This window comes from Myodes glareolus, chromosome X, assembly GCF_982192425.1.
Source record: "Myodes glareolus chromosome X, mMyoGla1.1, whole genome shotgun sequence".
NCBI lineage: Eukaryota > Metazoa > Chordata > Mammalia > Rodentia > Cricetidae > Myodes > Myodes glareolus.
This window is the reverse complement of record NC_142053.1, coordinates 28,794,344-28,815,843: the sequence shown is the minus strand read 5'-3', so window position 1 is coordinate 28,815,843 and position 21,500 is coordinate 28,794,344. Positions and strand designations below refer to the sequence as shown.

At 41.0% G+C, this 21,500-nt stretch overlaps 2 protein-coding genes across 2 annotated transcripts in view; one reads left to right on the top strand and one right to left on the bottom strand.

Annotated features, from left to right (window-relative positions):
- Positions 1-6,871, top strand: part of Akap14 (A-kinase anchoring protein 14) — a 14,658-nt gene extending 7,787 nt beyond the window's left edge. Inside the window, exons 4-6 of the mRNA XM_048450426.3 lie at positions 1,627-1,806; positions 5,836-5,888; positions 6,680-6,871. Coding sequence (XP_048306383.1) covers positions 1,627-1,806; positions 5,836-5,888; positions 6,680-6,773 — 327 coding nt within the window. The 3' untranslated portion in view covers positions 6,774-6,871. The remainder of the gene's footprint in view (positions 1-1,626; positions 1,807-5,835; positions 5,889-6,679) is intronic.
- Nkap (NFKB activating protein) overlaps positions 6,827-21,500 on the bottom strand; it is a 27,151-nt gene continuing 12,477 nt past the window's right edge. The window contains exons 5-9 of the mRNA XM_048450425.3: positions 16,734-16,797; positions 14,834-14,943; positions 14,670-14,745; positions 13,357-13,506; positions 6,827-9,898 (exon numbers count right to left, since the gene is read on the bottom strand). Coding sequence (XP_048306382.1) covers positions 9,724-9,898; positions 13,357-13,506; positions 14,670-14,745; positions 14,834-14,943; positions 16,734-16,797 — 575 coding nt within the window. The 3' untranslated portion in view covers positions 6,827-9,723. The remainder of the gene's footprint in view (positions 9,899-13,356; positions 13,507-14,669; positions 14,746-14,833; positions 14,944-16,733; positions 16,798-21,500) is intronic.

Here is a 21,500-nt window from a genome sequence, read left to right as displayed (position 1 = left end):
TGTGCCACTCAAGATTCCCCACAGTCTAAGCCAGGCAGTGGTGGCACACACCTTTAATCCCAGCACTCAGGAGGCAGAGGCAGGCAGATCTCTGTGAGTTCGAGGCCAGCCTTTCCATAGAGTGAGCTGCAGGACAGCCAAAGCTACACAGGGAAATCCTGGCTCGAAAAACAAGCAAGCAAACAAACAAAATTTCCCACAGCCTGGATTAAAAAAAAACAGATATGACTTGTTTTCTTCATGTGTATGGTGTATGTTGCCTATGAATATGCATTTTATGGGAATATGTATGTGTGCGTGCGTGTGTGTCTTAAGTAAATATGAGGAATCTTCCTCAATCACTCTTCCACCTTATTTTTGAGAGAGAATCTCTCAATGAGCCAACCCCACAGCTTGCCCTATGCAGCTTTCTGTCTTTGCCTTCTAAAGCTAGAATTACAGCTGCGCTACCATTACCCACTCAGCATTTATATGGGTTCTGGGAAGCCAAACTTCAGGTCACTTGCTTGTGTACCTGCTTTAAACACTGACCTGTCTCTCCATCCCATTACATTTTGGGGGAGTGGGAAGGCACAGGATTTCCTGAAACCCAAGCTGGCCTTGAACTCATCGGATGTCTAAGAGTGACTTTGAACTGCGGAGCTTCCTGCCTCTACCTCCCATGAGCTGGTATGGCAGGTGTGCTCCACCACATCTGGCCTACGCAGTGCTGGGGACAAGCCCAGGGCTTTGTGCATGCAAAAATGAGCACTCTGACAACTTAGCTACGCCCTCAGCCCCAAATCTGATGAGACCTGCCACCCTCACGTCATACTTTTCTTACTGGACTATATAGTGAGACCCTGTCTCAGAGAGTATAGAAGACCCATGCTGGGGATCAAACCCCAAGGCCTTACGCAAAGGAGGTAAACACTCTGCTACTGAGCTGCACTCCACCTCCCGCCCCAGCCTCCCATTTGAGGGCATGTAGATAACCCAATTGCCTGACTTACTCCTCTCCTGGCCTTCCTTTACTTTTATACTTGATTATTGTGTGAGGGGGAGGTGGGGCGTCATGCACCTACCACAGTGCACATGTAGAGAGGTCAGAGGACAACCCTATGGAGTTAGCTGGAACCTTTATGGGGATCCTGGGGTTTGAACTCAAGTCCTCAGGCTTGCATAGCAAGCGCCTTCAATGAAAACTTTCCTCCAGAACGTGGCCCTTCTTTTCTAAGCCAAGTATCACAACAAAGGAAGTAAGTCCAATTTGACAGATGCTTGAAATGGGCTTCATTACCCTGGAGGTCTCCTGGGGTAAACAGAACACCTATTCCAATCACTAATTAGTCTCCAATTTAGCCACACACTTGCGTCCCAAGTGAGAATGTGAAGTGTGATGTGTACATACACACCTTAACCCTTGCCCCATTCTGCTTCCGCCACAATCCAAAGCTCATCTAAAATGTTTCGCATTTCCGAATTATTCTGTCTCTCTCCTGTGGGAATAATTGAGAGTTGGTCCTAGTTCAAAACAAACTGAACAATGTCAAGACTTCAGAATCTGTAACCCTGTTATGTACTGCCTTTGTTGAGCTGATCCTGCTGTTCTCTCTCGGTGAGCATTCTCTTTTTTCTGTGAAACAGACTTGGGAGTTTCAAAATCGCTGGGTGTACTATGCAGATTTTATAGAGAGGAAAGACTTAATTCACTCCTTCCACTATATCTACCGTGTGCGCTGGAGTGCCCCCACTGCCGTGAGACCCCTGGCAAGAGTCAGTGCTAACGCCTACTTCACCGTCAAGTTCAACAAGAGCAAACCTCCGGTAAGCTCTGCTTTTGCATCCTGGTCCCTTCGGTGAGGATTCAGCAATGATGACATCTTTGGTCATGGGTATCATCGACTCCCTGCCCCCTGCAAAACACTGGGCTTTTGTGGGGACAGGTTGTGATCTTTAACTACTTAAATAGCCAAGGATAGCCCTGAAATCCTGATCCTCCTGCCTCAACCTCCCCTGTGCTGAGATTACAGGTGTATGCCACCGTGCTCACTCTAACAAATTCAAGCCATTTGTTTATTTGTTTATTTATTTATTTATTTATGTGGTGCTGAGGATGGAACGCAAGGTCTTGCATATGCTAGGCAGTTACTCTGTCATTGAACTATATCTCCAACACATAAAACTTAATTGTAGCATGAATAAAAACCCAGAAACAGCTATTAGGGTTCGACCTGAAGATCGGAAAAGCAAAGCAGTCAAGGCACTAGTGAGCTCTTACCTCAATGAAATCTTCGACTGAATGAGAAGCAAGTTCCTGTCTTATCCCACCTTATATTCCTTTCTACTGCTGGGACTAAAGGCGTGCACCACCACCATTCAGCCCCAATGGCTAACTAGTGTGGTTGCTGGGATTAAAAGTCTGCACCACCACCATCCAGCCCCTATGGCTGACTAGTATGGCTGCTTGGATTAAAGGTGTGTGCCACCACCGCCTGGCCTCTATGGCTAACTAGTGTGGCTGCTTTGCACTGACCTTCAGGCAAGCTTTATTTATTAAAAGACAAATAAAATGCCACTACACTTAGCAGTCACGTTTCTGCCCTCATTTTACTTGGCCCGTCGGCAGCATCTATCATACTGATTACTGTCCTCCACAACACTTGGCATCTGGTTTCTAGTAAGCTCTCCTGGCGTGCCTTGTGCCTCACTCGCCATTCCTTTGCAGCATGGACTGGTGTCTGCCTCACACGGTCAACTTCATGTTGCAATGCCCCAATGCGCAGACCCATTCTCTGTACTTAGCTTCGTTATTTTATCCAATCATATGGCTTTAACTACCACCCAGAGCTGGGTACGTGGATGCACGCCTACAGCCATCCCACCTACTCAAGAGGCTGAAATGGGAGAATCATTTGAATTTGCATACCAACCTGAGCAACAGCAAGAGGTACATTTCAAAATCAAACAAAACCTCAAGCAGGGTACAGTGATGCACTTTGCTCTCAGCACTTAGGAGGTTAAGAATCCCTCGAATGCAGGAGTTTATGGCAGGGTTGGAGAGGTAGTTCAGCAGTTCAGCAGTTCCGGGCACTTGTTGTTCTTGCTGAGCTTGGTTCCCAGGACCCAAGACACAGGGCTCATAACTACTCCAGCTCCAAAGGATCTAGCTCCTGCATACTCCTAAGCACACATTCCCCAACACACACACACACACACACACACACACACACACACACACACACACACACTTTAAAAATAAAATCCAGGGGAGGTGGGGAGGGAAAAGGGAGGCAGGGAGGTGAAAATTTTTAATAAATAAATTAATTTAAAAAAAGAAAACAACAACAAAAAAATAAAATCCAGGGCTGGCTCAGTGGTTAAAAGCTCTGGCTGCTCTTGCATAGGACCTGGGTTAGATTCCTAGCATCCACAAGGCAGCTCAATCATCTGTAACTACAGTCCAAGAGACGCTGACACGCTCTGTGGTTCCAGGTACATGTGTGGTGCACAAACATACATGCAGTCAAAACACTCAAAAAAACCTTTTTGAGAAGTGTTTATACCCAACTTTGGTGACACACTTTGATTCCTTCAGCTCAAAAAAAAAAAAAAAGTGAATCAAGCCAGGCAGTGGTGGCGCATGCCTTTAATCCCAGCACTCGGGAGGCAGAGGCAGGCGGATCTTTGTGATGCCAGCCTGGTCTACGGAGCTAGTTCCAGGACAGGCTCCAAAGCTACAGAGAAACCCTGTCTCAAAAAAACCAAAAAAAAAGTGAGTCAATAAGAAAAATTAATGTCACTAGCTCTTATGATTTCCAAATCTCTAGCATATTTTGAGATTCAATGTACCTTTCACTTATTATTTTTAAAACTAGTTTTGTTTCTGTGATTCTGGAGGTTGACCCTAGGGCCTTTGGACGCTAAACAAGTGCCTTACCCCTGAGCTGTCTCCCCGGCCTTAAAACTGAATGTTTGATTTCCCCCCACAACTGACCCACTTCAAGTCTTTGCATCTGAGCTGACGGCTGATTCCTCGGCATCTTCCTCGGCTCTTCTCTTTCCATCATGTCCTTCCCTCCACCCAGTACGAAACTATGTACAGGGTTCCACATCTTCCGTCTCTCTCCCTCTGTCCCCAGGGTTATTTCAATAGCTTAACTGCTCTCTCTCCTTGTTATTGCCCACATGCAGTAGCCTTTTAAAGTGAATTTCTGTCACTCCTGTGTTTAAAGATTTATTATTTGTGTGTGTGCGTGTGTGTGTGTGTGTGTGTGTGTGTGTGTGTGTGTATGTTCATATGAGTGCGTCTAACATACAGAGGCCAAGAAAGGGCTTCAGATCCCCTGGATCTGGAGTTTCAGGCAGTTTTAAGTTGCCTACTATGGGTTCTCTGAAGGAGAGCTCTTAACTGTTGAGCCATCTCTCCAGCTTCTGGTCCTTTGTTTAAAATGTCCCCCACAATAGTTCAGAACTTCGAAGTACATGGAAATTACTTGAGGATCTTGTTAAATGAAGATTCAGATTCAGTGGGTCTGGGTAGAGCTAGAGATGGTACTTTTTTTGGAGACAGGGTTTCTCTGTGTGGCTCTGGCTGTCCTACTCACTTTGTAGCCCGAACTGGCTACCAGAGATCCACAGGCCTCTGGCTGCCTCCTGAGTGCTGGGGTTAAAGGCATAGACTACCACCATCCAGCTGACATAATACAATCTCAACAAACTCCTAGGTGATTCTGATAGCACACACCTAAAGACTGTATCTGAATACAATGGCCTATGAGCTGTGACTATATCATATATATATATATACATACACACACACACACACACACACACTGTTTCTGCTTTCTCATTACCGCTTTCCCTCTATTCTGTTTCTACCACTCCAATCTTGCTATTCTTCCAATAAATCTGGTAGAGACATCCACCATTCCTTCTAACTAGAACATTTTCTTCCCAAACAATGCATTGCCTGTTCCCTCCTCTCTCTACTGTCTTTCCCTTCCTTCCTTTTTTCTATCTTATGTGTCAGGATTTCATGTAGTCCAGGTTGGCTTCCAACCTGCCTCTCCCTCCCAAGTGCTGGGATGACAGGCATGTGTCACCATGCTCAATTTATGTGGCACTGGCTTCAGGCATGCTAGAGAAGTATTCTACCAACTGAGCTACATCCCCAAACCCTCCCACTTTTCAAGACAGGGTCTTGTTATGAAGCCCCGGCTGACACTGAACTCACTTGGTAGACCAGACTGGACTCAAACTTGTGACAATCGTTCTACCTCTACCTCCTGAGTCCTGGGATTTAAACAGGTGCCATCATGCCTAGCTTGTTTTCTTTTTTAGCCAGGGTCTTACTTACTACTGTAACTATTGGTCCTCATTCCCCGGTGTGTATGTACCACCAGTACAGGAAACATAGCAAAACCACTGCTTCAAAATGAAAATTGTCCAACTTGTTCATCTATGTTATTTCCTTCTGGTTTGTTCCATTCCTAAGAGGTAGAGAACCACAGCTGACTAAAATGCAGCACGAAAAGAAGACAACAAAACTAAACTTCGATATTAAAAAACAATTTCAATTCCCCCCTTGCCAAAAGAAATTAATAAAGGAGGCAAAAGACTGAATCATACTCTTATTGAGGAACACTCGCCTCTGGCAATTGTCTCCAATCTTGTGGTGTAGCTTAAGGTACCTGTGACCTTTTGCAGAATAGCCTTTAAATGACAAAAGAACTACCAGCTAATTCCCATTTATGGGTCCTGAAAATGCAAATATATACTTCTGGATAAGGGGAGAGTGGAAGGATTGAGTGTTGGTATGCTTGGGCCAGGCTTATGGTTGTCTCTCTCTCTTAGGATATGCCTGTTGATGTCTCCTATATCTTTGAGAATTCAGGACTACTTCAAAGGTAACTAAAATTTGGAGACTTGTTCTAAACGGGTGAGGTAAAGGCTGTCACATCCTAGGAATCCAGCAGGCCCACACCCACAGATAATTCATGCAGGGCTCACCTCATCGCTGACCGCTTTCCCTACAGGATGGGCTGAAAGGAAGATTCTGGCAGCAGTCTAGAAAATTGTTTATTTTAGTGTTTTTTTTTCAGTAATTAGAAACTTAAGGATTAGCTGATAGAACAGGGTAGGGCAAAATGAGTCATATCTGTTATTTCTACAGAAACATCAAAGCTTGAAAGTGTGTGTGTGCTTGTGCGTGTGTGTGTGTTTTCTGGGTATCACGCCCAGAACCTTGCACACATGAGGCAGGTAACCTATCACTGAGCTACAGCCCAAGCCCTCTTCAGTTAAACTTGAGAATTATACTGAATTTACTATGGGTAAATGCCCCTTTTAGTCATTATAATGTATGTCTATAACCTCAGCACTTGAGAGGCTGAGGCAGGAGGACTGCTGTAAGTTTCAGGCTTGACTAGACTATAGAGTAAAACTATGTTTCAGGACTTCTGCTCCCAATAAAGAATCACACAAAACTCACATTGAATTTGCTCAAGTGTAGCAACCCATATTACTTCATGGCAGCCCTCCAAAAGACTTTATACATAGGCTTAAAGAACAGTAAGGAATCCAGTAGAAACCAGTCAGAACCCTGTTCACTGGGAATGTAAGGAGGGAATTTCTGTCTCAACGTTTTGTTTGATTATAAAAGCTGTGTGTTCATGTGTTTTTTTCCTTTCCTCTATAGACCAGGAAAGATCCGATTTCGAGAACAATGGCTGAGAGACATTACTGAGACCAAACATATTTTGTTGGAGTCTATTCCTTTCAAAGTTGTCTGATTCCTGTGTTATGTTTGAAGACTCTTGATACATTAAAAATATGAAACAGCACATCAAACCACATGATATTTATTGAATAATAAACTTGTGGTACACAACCCATCTGCGTTTTTGCTTTTATTCATTATCCATTCTGTAATAAGTTGTTTTCTGTTTTTGAAAAGGTTTTTGTCAACACTATATCATGATTTTAGAGTCTGGCAAGCACAGAGTTGAATTTCGAACAATGTTCAAGTTTACCCATTGGCCCTTAGCTGTTTGGTCCTTCTCTGTGCCTGCCTCCAGGCTTGATACACATTTTTATGGGTATGCTGGGTAACAAAACGGCAACACTTCTGAGCTCATACTACCCAGTCTGAAGGGTTCGCCTACTCACAGACCTCTTCTACTGTAAGATGAGCCTCACAGCCAAACTCTGAAACCGAATGTTTTGGCTTCTAGAACACATCACATGCTTATTAGTACAATGAACCAGGGAGGGGTTAGCACCCTTATTCCTTTCTGGTCTTGTTTCTACCTTCACACTGGGTCATCATGTATTCCTAGCTTCCCAATGAGACTCCTAAGCTCAGTCACATAATTTTAAAATGTCCAAGACAAATTTACACTACACTTTGAGTGACAAAGACATACAAGGAACACAGAATACTTGTAACAAACAAGACATGTGGCAGGACTGAGCAAGTCTTCTATTTTTTACTATTATCTTTGTACAACAATTAAAAAAGGAGAGAAAACCCTGTGAACAACAGGTGAAGAGGTAAGAAACTAGGTAAGTCTCTTTAGAGAACAAAACGAAGTATTTAAATTACAATCGTTCTACACAGATTTTACACGGGCCTAAAGAACTGTGAACAATACAGATAGAACCCTAGCCACCATCTTGTTCACTGGGAATGTAGCAAAGAGAAGTCCTAACCCAATGGTTTGTTCAATTACAAACGTGTGTGTGCACATGTGTGTGTGCATGCATGCATGTGTGTGCATATGTGTGTAAACCAGGAAGATTTGCCTTTGCAAACAGTGGCTGGCTTAGAGCTCAGGAGATAAAACGCAGTTTGAAGCAATGACTCAGGCTGAAAATAACATACTTTTAGCCTTCCGCTTTTTTAAAGGATCTGCTAGTAAAGCTGTTCTTTGCAGATCTTATCCAAACAAACTGACTCAAGGAATGGTAGGTTTTGAAATAAATTCCTATCCTTTCTTTCATTGACTGTGTCTACTCTATGGAAGAGAAGAATCGAAATAAAACCCATAATACTTATATACCATAAAATTGTTGCATTTAAACTACATTACCTAAGAAAAATAAAAACATATTCATCCAGTCGCTAGGAGCCAGTTAACAAAAACTAATGCCCCTCCAGAATAAAGTTTAAAGTAGGGATTAGAAACTTTACATTATATTACATGAGGAGGTGTATGGAACAATAAGACTTGAAACTTTGGAACCTAGTTTCCATGAAGTTTTAGGAAACTGTAGACTTACTAGACTGAGAAGAACAGATACAGTGAAATCATTTCAAGTTCAAAGATCACAGATGTTACTACATGCTAACTGCTGGCCAGTTCAGCAGCTGTGGGCTAAAACACATTTTTCAAGAACATATATTCAACTTTTCAAGCAGTGATAAAGTAAGGAGTGTTTCTACAAAGTTAGGGATTAAAGACATTGATTGATATAAAAAAGCTGAAGAGTTTAACAATGTTTAAAATCAAATCTGACAGCCAGGTACAGTGGCACACACCTCCAATTCTAGCACCAGGAAGGCAGAGGCAGGTGGAATTCTAGGAATTCCAGGCTATCCAGGGCTACATAGTGAGACTCTGTCTCAAAAGAAAAAAAATCTGAGTACATACAGGACACAAATGAAAACATTTAATATTTTACTTTCAGTATCATGAAACAGCTAATTAAAATACTGACATTATATTTTCCCTCATTAGCACTCTTGACATTCATTCCTTTAGATATTATCCTATCATTAAATATCAGTTTAGATAGAAATAGTATTCTTATACCGGCACAACAACAGACTTCCCAAGACTGCATTTGAATTTTTTTTTTGTACTGCTGGGGATATAGCTCAGGGCCGCATGCATGATAATCACATGTTCTAACTCTGAACTACACCCTGGCCACTGAAAGAACTATCTTAAGTAATTCATCAACAACTTAAAACATCTAATGCTCACATTTTCTATTCCAAACATCTGTGAGTTAGCCTTTTGGTTTGCTTGCTTTTAGAGCAGAGGTAGACTTAGTCCAAAATATATTTCTAGGGCAGACTGTAGAAACAGTCAGTTTTCAAACTCCAGAATTGCTTTTTACAGCAACACTGTCATTCATTTTGTTAACAGAATAGCCTCCTACTTAGTTTCTGTCTAGCCCATTTGTGACACATTCAAGACAGAGATATGCCATTTCCAAGTTCTGCTGGGGCAGGGGCAGACACTGTATGGAGCTAAAAATATTCACACCAAATCACAATGTGAGATTTAAACTTCTGCTGCCGCAGCCACTTCTCTCTGTGACACCTTTCTAACATTGCATGATTTCACTCAGAATTTGGACTTTCAAACCACAAAGTTAGGGTCAACCTTAAAAACCCCAAAATAACTTATTAATTGTATCAACAAGCATCTTTTATTGAAGGACTGAAGGATTCAGAAGGCACGGAAGCACTGAAAAGCCATTCCAGAGCACAGTAGCCTTTTTGGCTGGGCATAGTGGCACACATCTAGAATCTCAACACTTGGAAAGTAGAGGCAGGAGACCAAGAGTTCAGAGTCATCCTTAGCCACAAAGCCTGAGACCAACCTGAACTGCTTGAAACCACACATCAAAAAATAACCCCCAAAACAAACAAAACAATAACCTTTTTTATGCCTAGAACCCACAATATCCTTTTTGATGTTAGAAATGTCCACTTGTACAGTGGGAAAGTCCTCACTTGTCATCCTTCCCTTTGGTCTTCCTGTACACCATCTCCCGAAAGCTGGCCAGAATCTTGTTCTCCCTCTTCCGTCTTTCTTCCTGGTTAAAGGATGCAAGGGCTCTCTTCTCGTCTGCACTATAGATCTGGTTCTCTTTCCGCAGTCGCACGGCCTCCATTCGACGATGCCTAAAGACAATTTTAGTTTTTAATTATTTCTTACTAATAATTCTTATAGTATATCCTCATTAATCCTTTCTTAATATAGAATCTTCTATTTAAAAGGTGACAATAGAACCTGGAGATAGGTCATCAAATGATTATACATTTTATCTATTGATGGTCCCTTTTCCTTTAACTTATAGTTATGATCACCAATGTTTGTCAGCATAGTGGATATTATCATTAATTTCAGAAACTAAAGACATAATTCTTTTTTTCTTATTTCTAATAAACTGACATGGGAAAGATTAAATGTTTTGGGGTTTTGTGTGTTTTTTTTAAAAAGAGTTTCATTAAATAGCTCTGGCTAACATGGCTGACCTCAAATTCACACAGATCCACCTGCCTCTTCCTCTCCAGCACTGTAATGTAAGGCATGTGCCACCACGCCCAGCCAGTAATAGTGGGTTTTGTCTTTGTGGAGTCCATAACAGGGCAGATGAAAGATTTCTCTTAGTTAACCAAGTGACACATCAATGTTCAACTTCACTGATACAAAGAAGAGAATCAAGTGGAAATCTATAACTGAAGAAGAACCCTATGGATAGTTTAATATCCTTAGAATCCAGAAGGGTCATAAAGAAAAGAGGATGCAGTCTAAGAGTTAGATCAGTAAAGTATAGAAGCAGAGGAAAACTATAATATTGGATTCAAAGGGTCTGTTATTCAGAGAGAAAAATTAATGACCTCTTTTGTGCATATGTACCCAAGCCTACATAATTATTTCAAGAAATTTCTCTCAGAAAAACCAAGACAGACTGGGTAACAAGAGGAGAGAATCATTTCAGGTTTGTGTGATGGTATCTAGGGATAAGATGGGAGAGTCGAGGAAATGGGAATATATTTAAGTTGCTTAGAGTATAATGAATGCCCTGTGCAGTTACATGGAACAGAAAGATGCTATAATGAACACCCACATGTGTGTCTCTAGTCCATGGGCAGGATTTTCTCTTGGATACCCTAGTATAGTGCTGCTTGGTTATAATGAACATGAGAGTCCAGCTTTCCAAGATAATGTCACATTGTTAATGGATATGCTACCAGCAGTATTTAAGAGGTCTTGTGGCACCACATCCTCTCAATATCTGCCACTCTCAAAACTTTGAACCTTTTCCTATTAAGTGGGTACAAAACAATATTTCACTAAGGTCTTGATTTCCATTTCCAATAATCACCAACATCAGTTAGTTTATATACACAATGTATGTATTCTTTTGATAAAGGACCTTCTGTCATTTCTCCGTATTTCTTTTATATGTCTTCATTTAAATATTCTCATTATCAGCACTTTATCAATTGTGTGTATTGCAAGAATCTTACCTGAGCTTGGAATTTTCACATTTTAATGTCTTTTGATGGACACGAGTTCTTACTTTTAGCCTAGGCAAACTTCTAGGTAGCACATGTTTTGTTTTGCTTAGAAAATACATTTTTACCTAAGAGGCACCCTCTCTGAAAGTATGTTATCTAGTGGCTGCTTTTTATATATGGTGACTCAGTGTTCTATGTTCTTCTTTTAATGTATAGATGACATTTTTCCTATTCCATTTCCTGAATACTTCTTTACATATCTGAATACTTACACAGATCTGACATGCTCTTCATATACAAAGAATCCACACATGAATAACTGACCTTGGGCTCTGCATTTTATCCCAATAGGAATAATAGGTTATTCCCTATGCTTCCTAAAGCCTGCAAGTTCCTTAATTCGCATCTCTTGTAGGCCACATCTTATTTGCCTACTCTTCTTTAGAAATAACACGGCTAGTCTTGGCCTTTCAGACTAATCACTTAGCACACTTAGAACAGCTTTATTAAGTTTACTAAGTTTCATAAACTGCTGTGATTTTGTTTTAAATTTTATCGAATCTATAGATAAATTTGAGAAAACTGATTTTACAATATTGCTATTCTATCTTTGAACATGGTCTGTCTCCATAAGTCTTCTTTAATGTTTCTTTTTTATTATTCATCCATTCATTGGTTTTTCAGGACAGGGCTTCTCCTTGTAGCCCTGGTTGTCCTAGAACTCTCTGTAGATCAGGCTGACCTCAAACACATAGACCTGCCTGCCTCTGCCAGAGAGCTAGGACTAAAGATCTATACCACCACGCCCAGCTAACCTTTTTAATTTTTTTAATGTATATGAATGTTTTGTATATCTGGATGTATATCTATCTATACAGCACATATGTGCAGTGCCTGCAGAGGCCAGAAGAGAACTTCAGATCCACTGGGACTGGAGTTAAAGCTGGTTGTGAGTTGTCATATAGATGCTGGGAACTGAACCTGGGTTCTCTAAGAGTAGCCAGTGCTATTAACCACTAAGCAATGTCTCCATTCCCTTAAACGTTCTTAATGTTTTATAGTTTTTCCTGTGGGGGGTCTGGGGATTCTTTTGTTAAGATTTATTACTAAATTATTCATATTCTGATACTATATAATATACTAAACTATAAATGTTTAATTATATTTCCTTATATATTATGCAGTTATACATTATCAGTTATATTGATGATATATTAAATAGTATTTTCTAGTTCCCTGTTGTCGAGATACAGAAACACAATTGGTTCTGTAATAACTTTATATACAACCATTTGTTAACTCCCTGAAGAGTCTTTGGGACCTTTTATGTAAACAATCATCTCAATCAAAAAAAATGGCTATGTCGAACCCTCCTTACTGATCCTTAAAATTTGTAGTGGATTGTCCTTATCATTCTGTCATCCTCCAAAGTGATGCTGGTTTTCAGGATCTAATGTTCTGGGGTACTTCAGAGAGAGGGGTCAACATATATTTGTCTCTGGTATCAATTCAAAATAGTGGTTTTAGTAGGTAGTTTGTAATCTTAAATAAGCCACAGTTCCGCATGAGTTCAATACTGTTGCCCTTACTCTCCCTGATTAGTCAACTATTTTCTGTTTCTTTCATAGTCTTATTTCCTCATGCTGAATCTCACATCCTTCATGATCTGTAACTGTCACTTCCAGCAATTCTGGTCCTCTGAGACCTGGTGGCAAACTCAAAAACCAAGAAAGTTTATCTCATGGATTCCCATATTCTTCTATGATAGATGGCTGAACTTCACTATATTTTCCAGAGGGAAAATTATACCAAAATATGAATACAAAATAAAACTGGAAACTAGTCTTTAAATTTAGAGATATTGTAAAGTTTGAGGCTAAGTTTTATACATAGTTAAATCTTATTTAAGTATGTTTTTCCAAATGAAACCAGTATTGTGTGTGTGTGTGTGTGTGTGTGTGTGTGTGTGTGTATGTGTCAGCATGTGTGTAGGTGTATACTATTTTCCATTAGGAAATAGTCACTTAGTGAAAATATCACCAAAATATAATCCTAGTAGTAATAGAGAAGGAAAAGAGTTAATTATGGAAACTGATTCAATGCCAAGAAAATACCTGCTACCACTCATTACGTAACCCGAACATTCAAATGATGCGATCTCTTCACTTGTCAAGCCAATTTCTCCTCTTCGTGGGATTCGCTTTCCAGCTTTCACATATTCAGCCATAGCTGCACCCTCACCAGGTAACAGAGCATGGCCATAGCTACAAGGTAATTCAGAATTCAGAAAAGATTCATTAAACTATCTCCATAGAAAAGGGGCGCACAAGTCATTTTCCCTCAGATAGTAGTAAGCATAACAGGACTGAGCAGCTGTGTGCCTGATGTGCATTACTTCATTTTTACTAGAGAACATTGTACTATGACCTGTATTGCTAACCTAGAAATGTATAAATAATTGGGAAGAACAAATGAACTAATGTTCACAAGTAAAAACTCACACTTTATAACTGTGGGTTAATTAATCAGGTATTACCATTATTGTCTGTCCTCAGAGCATTCTCTCTAAAAAACCCAAATAAATAATATATCGCAAAATAACTTGTAACAAACAATAATGCCATACGGTAAAAATTATCTTTTGCCTTTGAATAAAAGAGATTTTTTAAAGCAGTTCAGTGATGGTTTCTTGTATTTCCTATTAAATATTGCAGCTTGTGACACAAAAGTAATCTCTGCACTTACAAAATTTATATAGTTATAAAGATAACTATACTACACTATAAGGTAAACATAAATAATATAGTGCATGGGCTGCAGAGGAGGCTCAGAGTTAAGGTAAAGACATTTACTGTCAAGTCTGCTGACCCAAGTTCAATCCCTGGTACCCATATGGTGGAGAGAGAGAACCAACCCCAAAAGTTGTCCTCTGACTTCATGCTTTCCCCTCCCCTTTCCCTCCCCCATACAAAATGGGTAAACTGATAAAAAACTTTAAAAATGGCACTGCATACGAGAAACAGGCAGTGCTGTGAGGACTGAAGAGGGTAGAAGCTTTGGGATTTGCCATATGCTCCTTCTGTTGGAAGGGGGCTTTGAAGGACAGTTAAAGAGCTTGTTTTTATTTTGAAGAAACCGGGTCTCCTGTAGCCCAGACTGGCCTTTAGATCACAATGTAGCCTAGAATGTCCTTGAATTCCCCGATCTCCCTGTCTCGTCCTTCCAAATGCTGGGATCACAGGCATAAGCACCATACTGAGCTAAGAAAGTCATTTAGATGCTGCAAATACACTGCGACTGGCTGAACACACTGTTCAGGATCAGCCTGCTAACCTAGCATGACCATAATCAGCACTGCAGAAAACAAAGCAAATAGCCTACAACAAAGAGAACCACCAAAACCCCACAACTGTACACTGCTACTTACTTCAAAGGCTTATCATCTTGGGAAGCAAGTGTTTTGGGAGCCTCTGGGCCAATGAGATCTGACGGTTCTTCTGCCTCTGCATGAAAAATATTAACAAGCACATTCACAACTTGATTAATCAGTTAATGTTTCATGTTTTGACTTAGTCAACTGCAAGAACCTACTTGATCGATCCTTCCAAGGATTCTCTAGAAATTCTTCTTGGGACTCTTTGGAGCTTGAATCACTGGAGTCTTTTCTGTTCTTCTTAGACTTCTTTTTCTTGTATTTCTTCCTGCAAGGATTATATTTTAAAACAAATTAAGTATTCTCATATTAAAAAGCTTTCTCATTTTTTCTTTTCAATTCAATTTTCTGTTAATCAAGTAGTATTTTACTATTAACAAGAAATAACTAAAAGATCAACAAAATATATTTATTATGTAGAAAGTTAATAGAAATAAAATAACTTAAAAGTTAACTCTCAGGCAGGAGGTGATAGCTTATGTCTAATTGTTGCAAAAAAAAAACTTTTTGTACACTGAAAAGAAGTGTCACTTTGATTGGTTTAATAAAAAGCTAAATGACCAATAGCTAAGCAGGATTTTCAGGGTAGAGAATACTGGGGAGAATGCTGAGTCTCTAGTCAGACGTAAAGGAAGCAAAACCTGCAGGAAGAGAGGTAAAAAGCCACGAGCCACATGGTACCACACAGATGAATAGAAATTGGTTAATTTAAGTTATAAAAAAGCCTAAGCTATCAGCCGAGCTTTCATAATTAATAAGATGTCTCTGCAGTGATTTGGGAGCTGGTTGGTGGGACAGAAAAAGACTAACTACATGTATTCCTAGCACTTGGGACTAGAAGCAGGAAAATCAGAAGTTCAAAGACATCCTATGATATCTAGTGAGCCTGAGGCCAGCCTGGAGTTTATATACCCTTGTGTCAAAAAAAATAAATAAATAAACATCAGAGATTAAAGAGATGGCTCAGCAGTTACAGATGCTTGCTGCTCTTCCAGAGAACTAGAGTTCATATCCCAGCACATCAGGTAGCTCTTAACCACCTGTAAGTACAGCTCCAGGGGACCTGATGCCCTTTACTGGCCTCTCCAGGTACCTGCATATACATGACACATACACAGATACATATATACACTTAAATGAAAATAAATCTTTAAAAAAACATAGAACAATCCCCAAAACAAAAAAAAACACAAAAAATGCAAAAAAACCCACAAAACAAAAACAAGTTCTCATCAATGTAAGCGTTAATAAAAGTTTTCAGTATAATGGGTTAAAATACAGCAAATATGTTTAAATAGTAGCGTTCAAAGTAAACTCCCACTGCTTTGCAATCTCAATGATATACTGACTCTTGACAAAGACCATTAGTGTTTGTTAATATGACAAAAAGAGACATCTGCTGCCTACTGATGGTGTTATATAGCACCACCTAGAAAGTATTCCTGGCCGAAGTTCCAATTTGAACCTTGCCCACGTTAAGATACCTTCCCCTTCTCTCTCCAGGAAATAGAGAAGACAGAAAAACATGCTAATTTACTCTGAATAACCAATTTAATTAGGGATATTAATTGTATTCTTACTTAAATAAACTACAGGAAAAAAACTACAGGGAATTGACTATTAAATTTTTTTGTTTTCTCAAGACAGGGTTTCTCTGTATAGGACTGGCTGCCCTGGAACTCACTCTGTACACCAGGCTGGCCTGGAACTCACAGAGATCAGCCTGCATCTGCCTCCTGAGTGCTGGGATTAAAGGTATGAGCCACCACTCCCCAATGACTGCTAACATTTTAAGCACAATAGAAGTTACTATCTTTCCTTTTCTTTAAACAAATACCTTTTAGAGAAAGGTACTAAATTATCGAATCATTTATAGAGGGAATGATAGTTCCCATTAGTACTAAAATGATTGGAGGGTGGTAGAGATTACCCATGAGAAGGTAATAGGTCGGACTGAGTGTGTATATGTGTGTGTGTGTGTGGGGGGGACTATTATACTATTTTACATAATTTTATATACATTTAAACTTTTTCATTAAAAAGAAAAGAAAAACTGACGTTCTCCGTTTTCTCTTCTTTTCTTTTTTCTTAGTTTTCTTTGCTCTTCTTTTTGTATCTTCATCTGAAAATTAAAGCACATTATTATTGAAAAGAATTTAAAGTTCAAAATACCAATATTTTAACAGGTAAATATTCTATTGTTGTAAATATTCATTTATTGTTACAGATAAATTTATTCATTCTAACATTTATTGAAATTTGTCAGGTACTATATTAGAGGCAGGAGTCAAAGAAATCAAAGCTATGGACCAGCAAGATGGCTCAATGGGTAAAATGCTTACTGTCAAAACTGACTTGAATGTGAGCCTCAACTATGTGTTGGAAGGAAAGACTTGATTCCTATAAGTTGTTCTCTGATCTCCGCACAACTTATAGGTGTGTATGAATGCATACACACAAACACAAACGATAAATAAATGTAAAATATTAAGGTCCCCACTAAGTATTAATAATATAGAGAATCACTATTAATTTATTCATTGAATTAATAGCATTGATTAAGTAGGAAAATCTCCTATTTCAAAGCAGTATATATAGAAATATTTAGTCAAGGGGAATGATAACTTACTCTGAAGAGCTCTGCAACTTCCCCATCCCTATATTTTATGTAACTACATCAAAATGCTAACAAAACTAATAATAATAATGATGATTACATTATTCCCTTTACTTCCCTGAGAATTACTAAAGTTTCATAGCAAGAAAAACAAAAGCAAAAAGAAACAACTCTCTGTGTGTGGCAGAGGAAGAGAATGCTTTTCAGAATCTCAGTGGAATGGAGGAGAGATGGTAATGGAACGAGCAGAATCTGGGCTGATAGAGGAAAGCGTGGTGGAGAACAAACTCTAACTGGTCTTAGCAATAAAAACCTGGATATTGGGGGGGGGCTGGGAGATCAGAGAAGCAGAGCAGGCAGTCATGACAGAGTTCTTATCTCTACCAATGCTCAGATTGAGGGGCCAACCCTATCTCTACAAATCCTCAGACTACCGGGTCTCTAATGAAACTTCAAACTTCATCTGTCTCAACAAATCCTGAATCCTCCAACTGCATCCTCCAACTGCATCTCAGACTGCAACTCACACTGCATCCTCAGACTGTACCTAAGACTTCATCATCAGACTGTATCTCCGACTGCATCCTCAGACTTCATCTGACTGAATCCTCAGACTGTACTCCAACTGCATCCTCAGACTGCATCTCTGACTGAACCTTCAGACTACATCTCAGATTGCATCCTCAGACTACATCTCCCACTGCATCTCACACTGAATCCTCAGACTGCATCTCCGACTGCATCCTCAGACTGTATCTATGACTGCATCCTCAGACTGTATCCTAAGACTGCACATCAGACTGCATCTCAGATTGCATCCTCAGACTGTATCTCCAACTGCATCTTCAAACAGCATTTCTAACTGAATCCTCAGACTGTACTCCAACTGCATCTTCAAAATGTATCTCTGACTGAACCCTAAGAGTGTTATCTTCAATTGCATCCTCAGACTGTATCCTCAGACTGCATCTCAGACTCCATATTCAGACTACACCTCAGACTGCATCTCATACTGCATCCTCAGACTGCATCTCTGACTGAACCCTCAGACTGTATCTCAGATTGCATCCTCAGACTACATCTCACACTGCATCCTCAGACTGCATCTCAGATTGCATCCTGAGACAACATCTCATACTGCATCCTCAGACTGCATCTCCAACTGCATCGTCAGGCTGCATTTCCAACTGCATCATCAGACTGTATCCTCAAACTGCACCTCAGACTTCATCTCAGATTGCATCCTCAGAATGCACCTCCGACTGCATCCTCAGACTATATCTCTGACTGACTTCTCAGACTGTATCTCCGACTGCATCCTCAGACTGTATCTGTGACTGCATCCTCAGACTGCATCTCCAACTGCATCCTGAGACTACATCTCCGGCTGTATACTCAGAATGTACCCACAGACTGCACCTCAGACAGCATCTCAGATTACATCCTCAGACTACACCTCGGATTGCCTCTCTGACTGCATCCTCAGACTGTATCTCCGACTGCATCCTCAGATTGCATCTCTGACTGCATTCTCAGACTACACCTCAGACTGTATCTCACACTGCATCCTCGGACTGCACTTCAGATTGCATTCTCAGACTGCATTTCTGATTGCACCCTCAGACTGCACTGCACACTGCACTTCCGACTGCATCCTCAGAGTACATCTCAAATTGTATCCTCAGATTGCATCTCACACTGTATCCTCAGACTGCGTCTCACACTGAACCTCAGACTGTATCTCACACTGCATCCTTAGACTGCATCTTTGACTGCACCCTCAGAATGCATCTCCGACTGCATCCTCAGACTGCACCTCCGACTGCATCCTCAGAGTGCATCTCCAACTGCATCCTCATACTGTATCCTCAGACTGAACCTCACACTGCATCTCAGATTGCATCCTCAGACTGCATCACAAACTGCATCCTCAGACAGCACCTCAGATTGCATCCTCAGAATGTATCTCAGACTGCATCCTCATACTGCACCTCAAACTGCATCTCACACTACATCCTCAGACTGCATCCTCAGACTGAATTTCTGACTGCACCTCTGACTGTATACTCAGACTGTATCTCTGACTGCATCTCTAACTGCATCAACAGACTGTATCTCTGACTGCATCCAGATGCATCTCAGATTGCATCCTAAGACTGCATCTCTGACTGCATTCTCAGTTTGCACCTCAGATTGCATCTCTAACTGCATCAAAAGCCTGCATTTCACACTGCATCCTCTCACACTGCATCTCACGCTGCATCCTCAGACTGCACCTCAGATTGCATCCTCACACTGCATCTCTAACAGCATCAACAAACTGCATCCTCAGACTGTACCTCAGACTGCATCTCTGACTGCATCCTAAGACTGCACTTCAGACTGCATCTTACACTGCATCCTCAGACTGCATCTGACTGCACCTGTGACTGTATTCTCATACTGCATCTCCAACTACATTCTCAGACTGTATCTTTAGACTGCTCTCAGAAGGCTTCCTCAGATAGCACCTCAGACTGCATCCTCAGACTGCCTCACCGACTCCATCCTCAGACTGTATCTCTTACTGTATCCTCAGAATACATCTCACACTGCATCTCACACTGCATCCTCAAGACTGCACCTCATTGCATCCTCAGAATGTATCTCTGACTGCATCCTCAGACTGCATCTCTAACTGCATCAACAGCCTGCATCTCACAGTGCATCCTCAGACTGAACCTCGGACTGCATCCTCAGGCTGCATATCTGACTGAATCCTCAGACTGCACCTCAGAATGATGCACCTCACACTGCCTCTCACACTGCATCATCAGACTACACCTCAGACTGTATCCTAAGACTGCATCTTCAACTGCATCTCTGACTGCATCCTCAGTCTGCACCTCAGACTGCACCTCTAACTGCATCAACAGCCTGCATCTCCCACTGCACCTCAGATTGCATCCTCAGACTGCATCTCTAACAGCATCAACAAACTGCATCTCACATTGTATCTTCAGACTGTACCTCAGAGTGCACACTCAGACTGCATCTCTGACTGCACCCTCAGACTGCACCAGAGACAGCATTTCCAACTCCATCCTCAGAGAGCATCTCAATTGTTTCCTCAGACTGCATCTCACACTACATCCTCAGACTATATATCTGACTGCATCCTCAGACTGCACCCTCAAACTGCACCTCTGACTACATCCTCAGACTGCATATTCAAATGCATACCCAGACTGTATCCTCAGACTGACCTCATACTGCATCTCAGATTGAATCCTCAGACTGCATCTCACTGCATCTTCAGACTGCATCTCACACTACATCCTCAGACTGCACCTCAGATTGCATCCTAAAATGTATCTCCAACTTCATCCTCAGAATGCATCTCTGACTGGATCTGCAGACTGTATCTCAGATTGAATCCTCAGACTGTATCTCTGATTGCATCCTTAGACTGCATCTTTGACTGCACCCTCAGACTGCATCTCCGACTGTATCCTCAGACTGCATCTGACTGAATCCTAAGACTGTATCCTCAGACTGCACCTCTGACTGCACCCTCAAACTGCACCTCCAACTGCATTCTCAGACTGCATATCCAACTCCATTCTAAGACTGCATCCTCAGACTATATCTCTGACTGCATCTCTAACTGTATTTTCAATCTGCATCCTCAGACTGCATCTCTAACTGCATCCACAGACTATCTCTGACTGCACCTCAGATTGCATCTCTGACTGCATCCTCAGACTGTATCTTTACACTGTATCTGACTGTATTTCAGTCTGCACCTCAGACTGCATCTCTAACTGCATCAACAGCCTGCATCTCTGACTGCATTCTCAGACTGCACTTCAGACTATATCTCTGCATCCTTAGAATGCATCTTTGACTGCACCCTCAGACTGCCTCTCACACTGCATCATCAGACTGCACCTCAGACTGCATCATAAGACTGCATCTGACTGCATTCTCAGTCTGCACCTCAGACTGCATCTCTAACTGCATCAACAGCCTGCATCTCAGCCTGCATCTCTAACAGCCTCAACAAACTGCATCTCACACTGTATCAGACTGCATGTCCAACTCCATCCTCAGACTGCATCCTCAGACGGTATCTCTGACTGCATTCTCAATCCACATCCTCAGACTGCATCTCTAACTGCATCAACAGACTCTATCTCTGACTGCACCCCAGACTGCATCTCAGATTG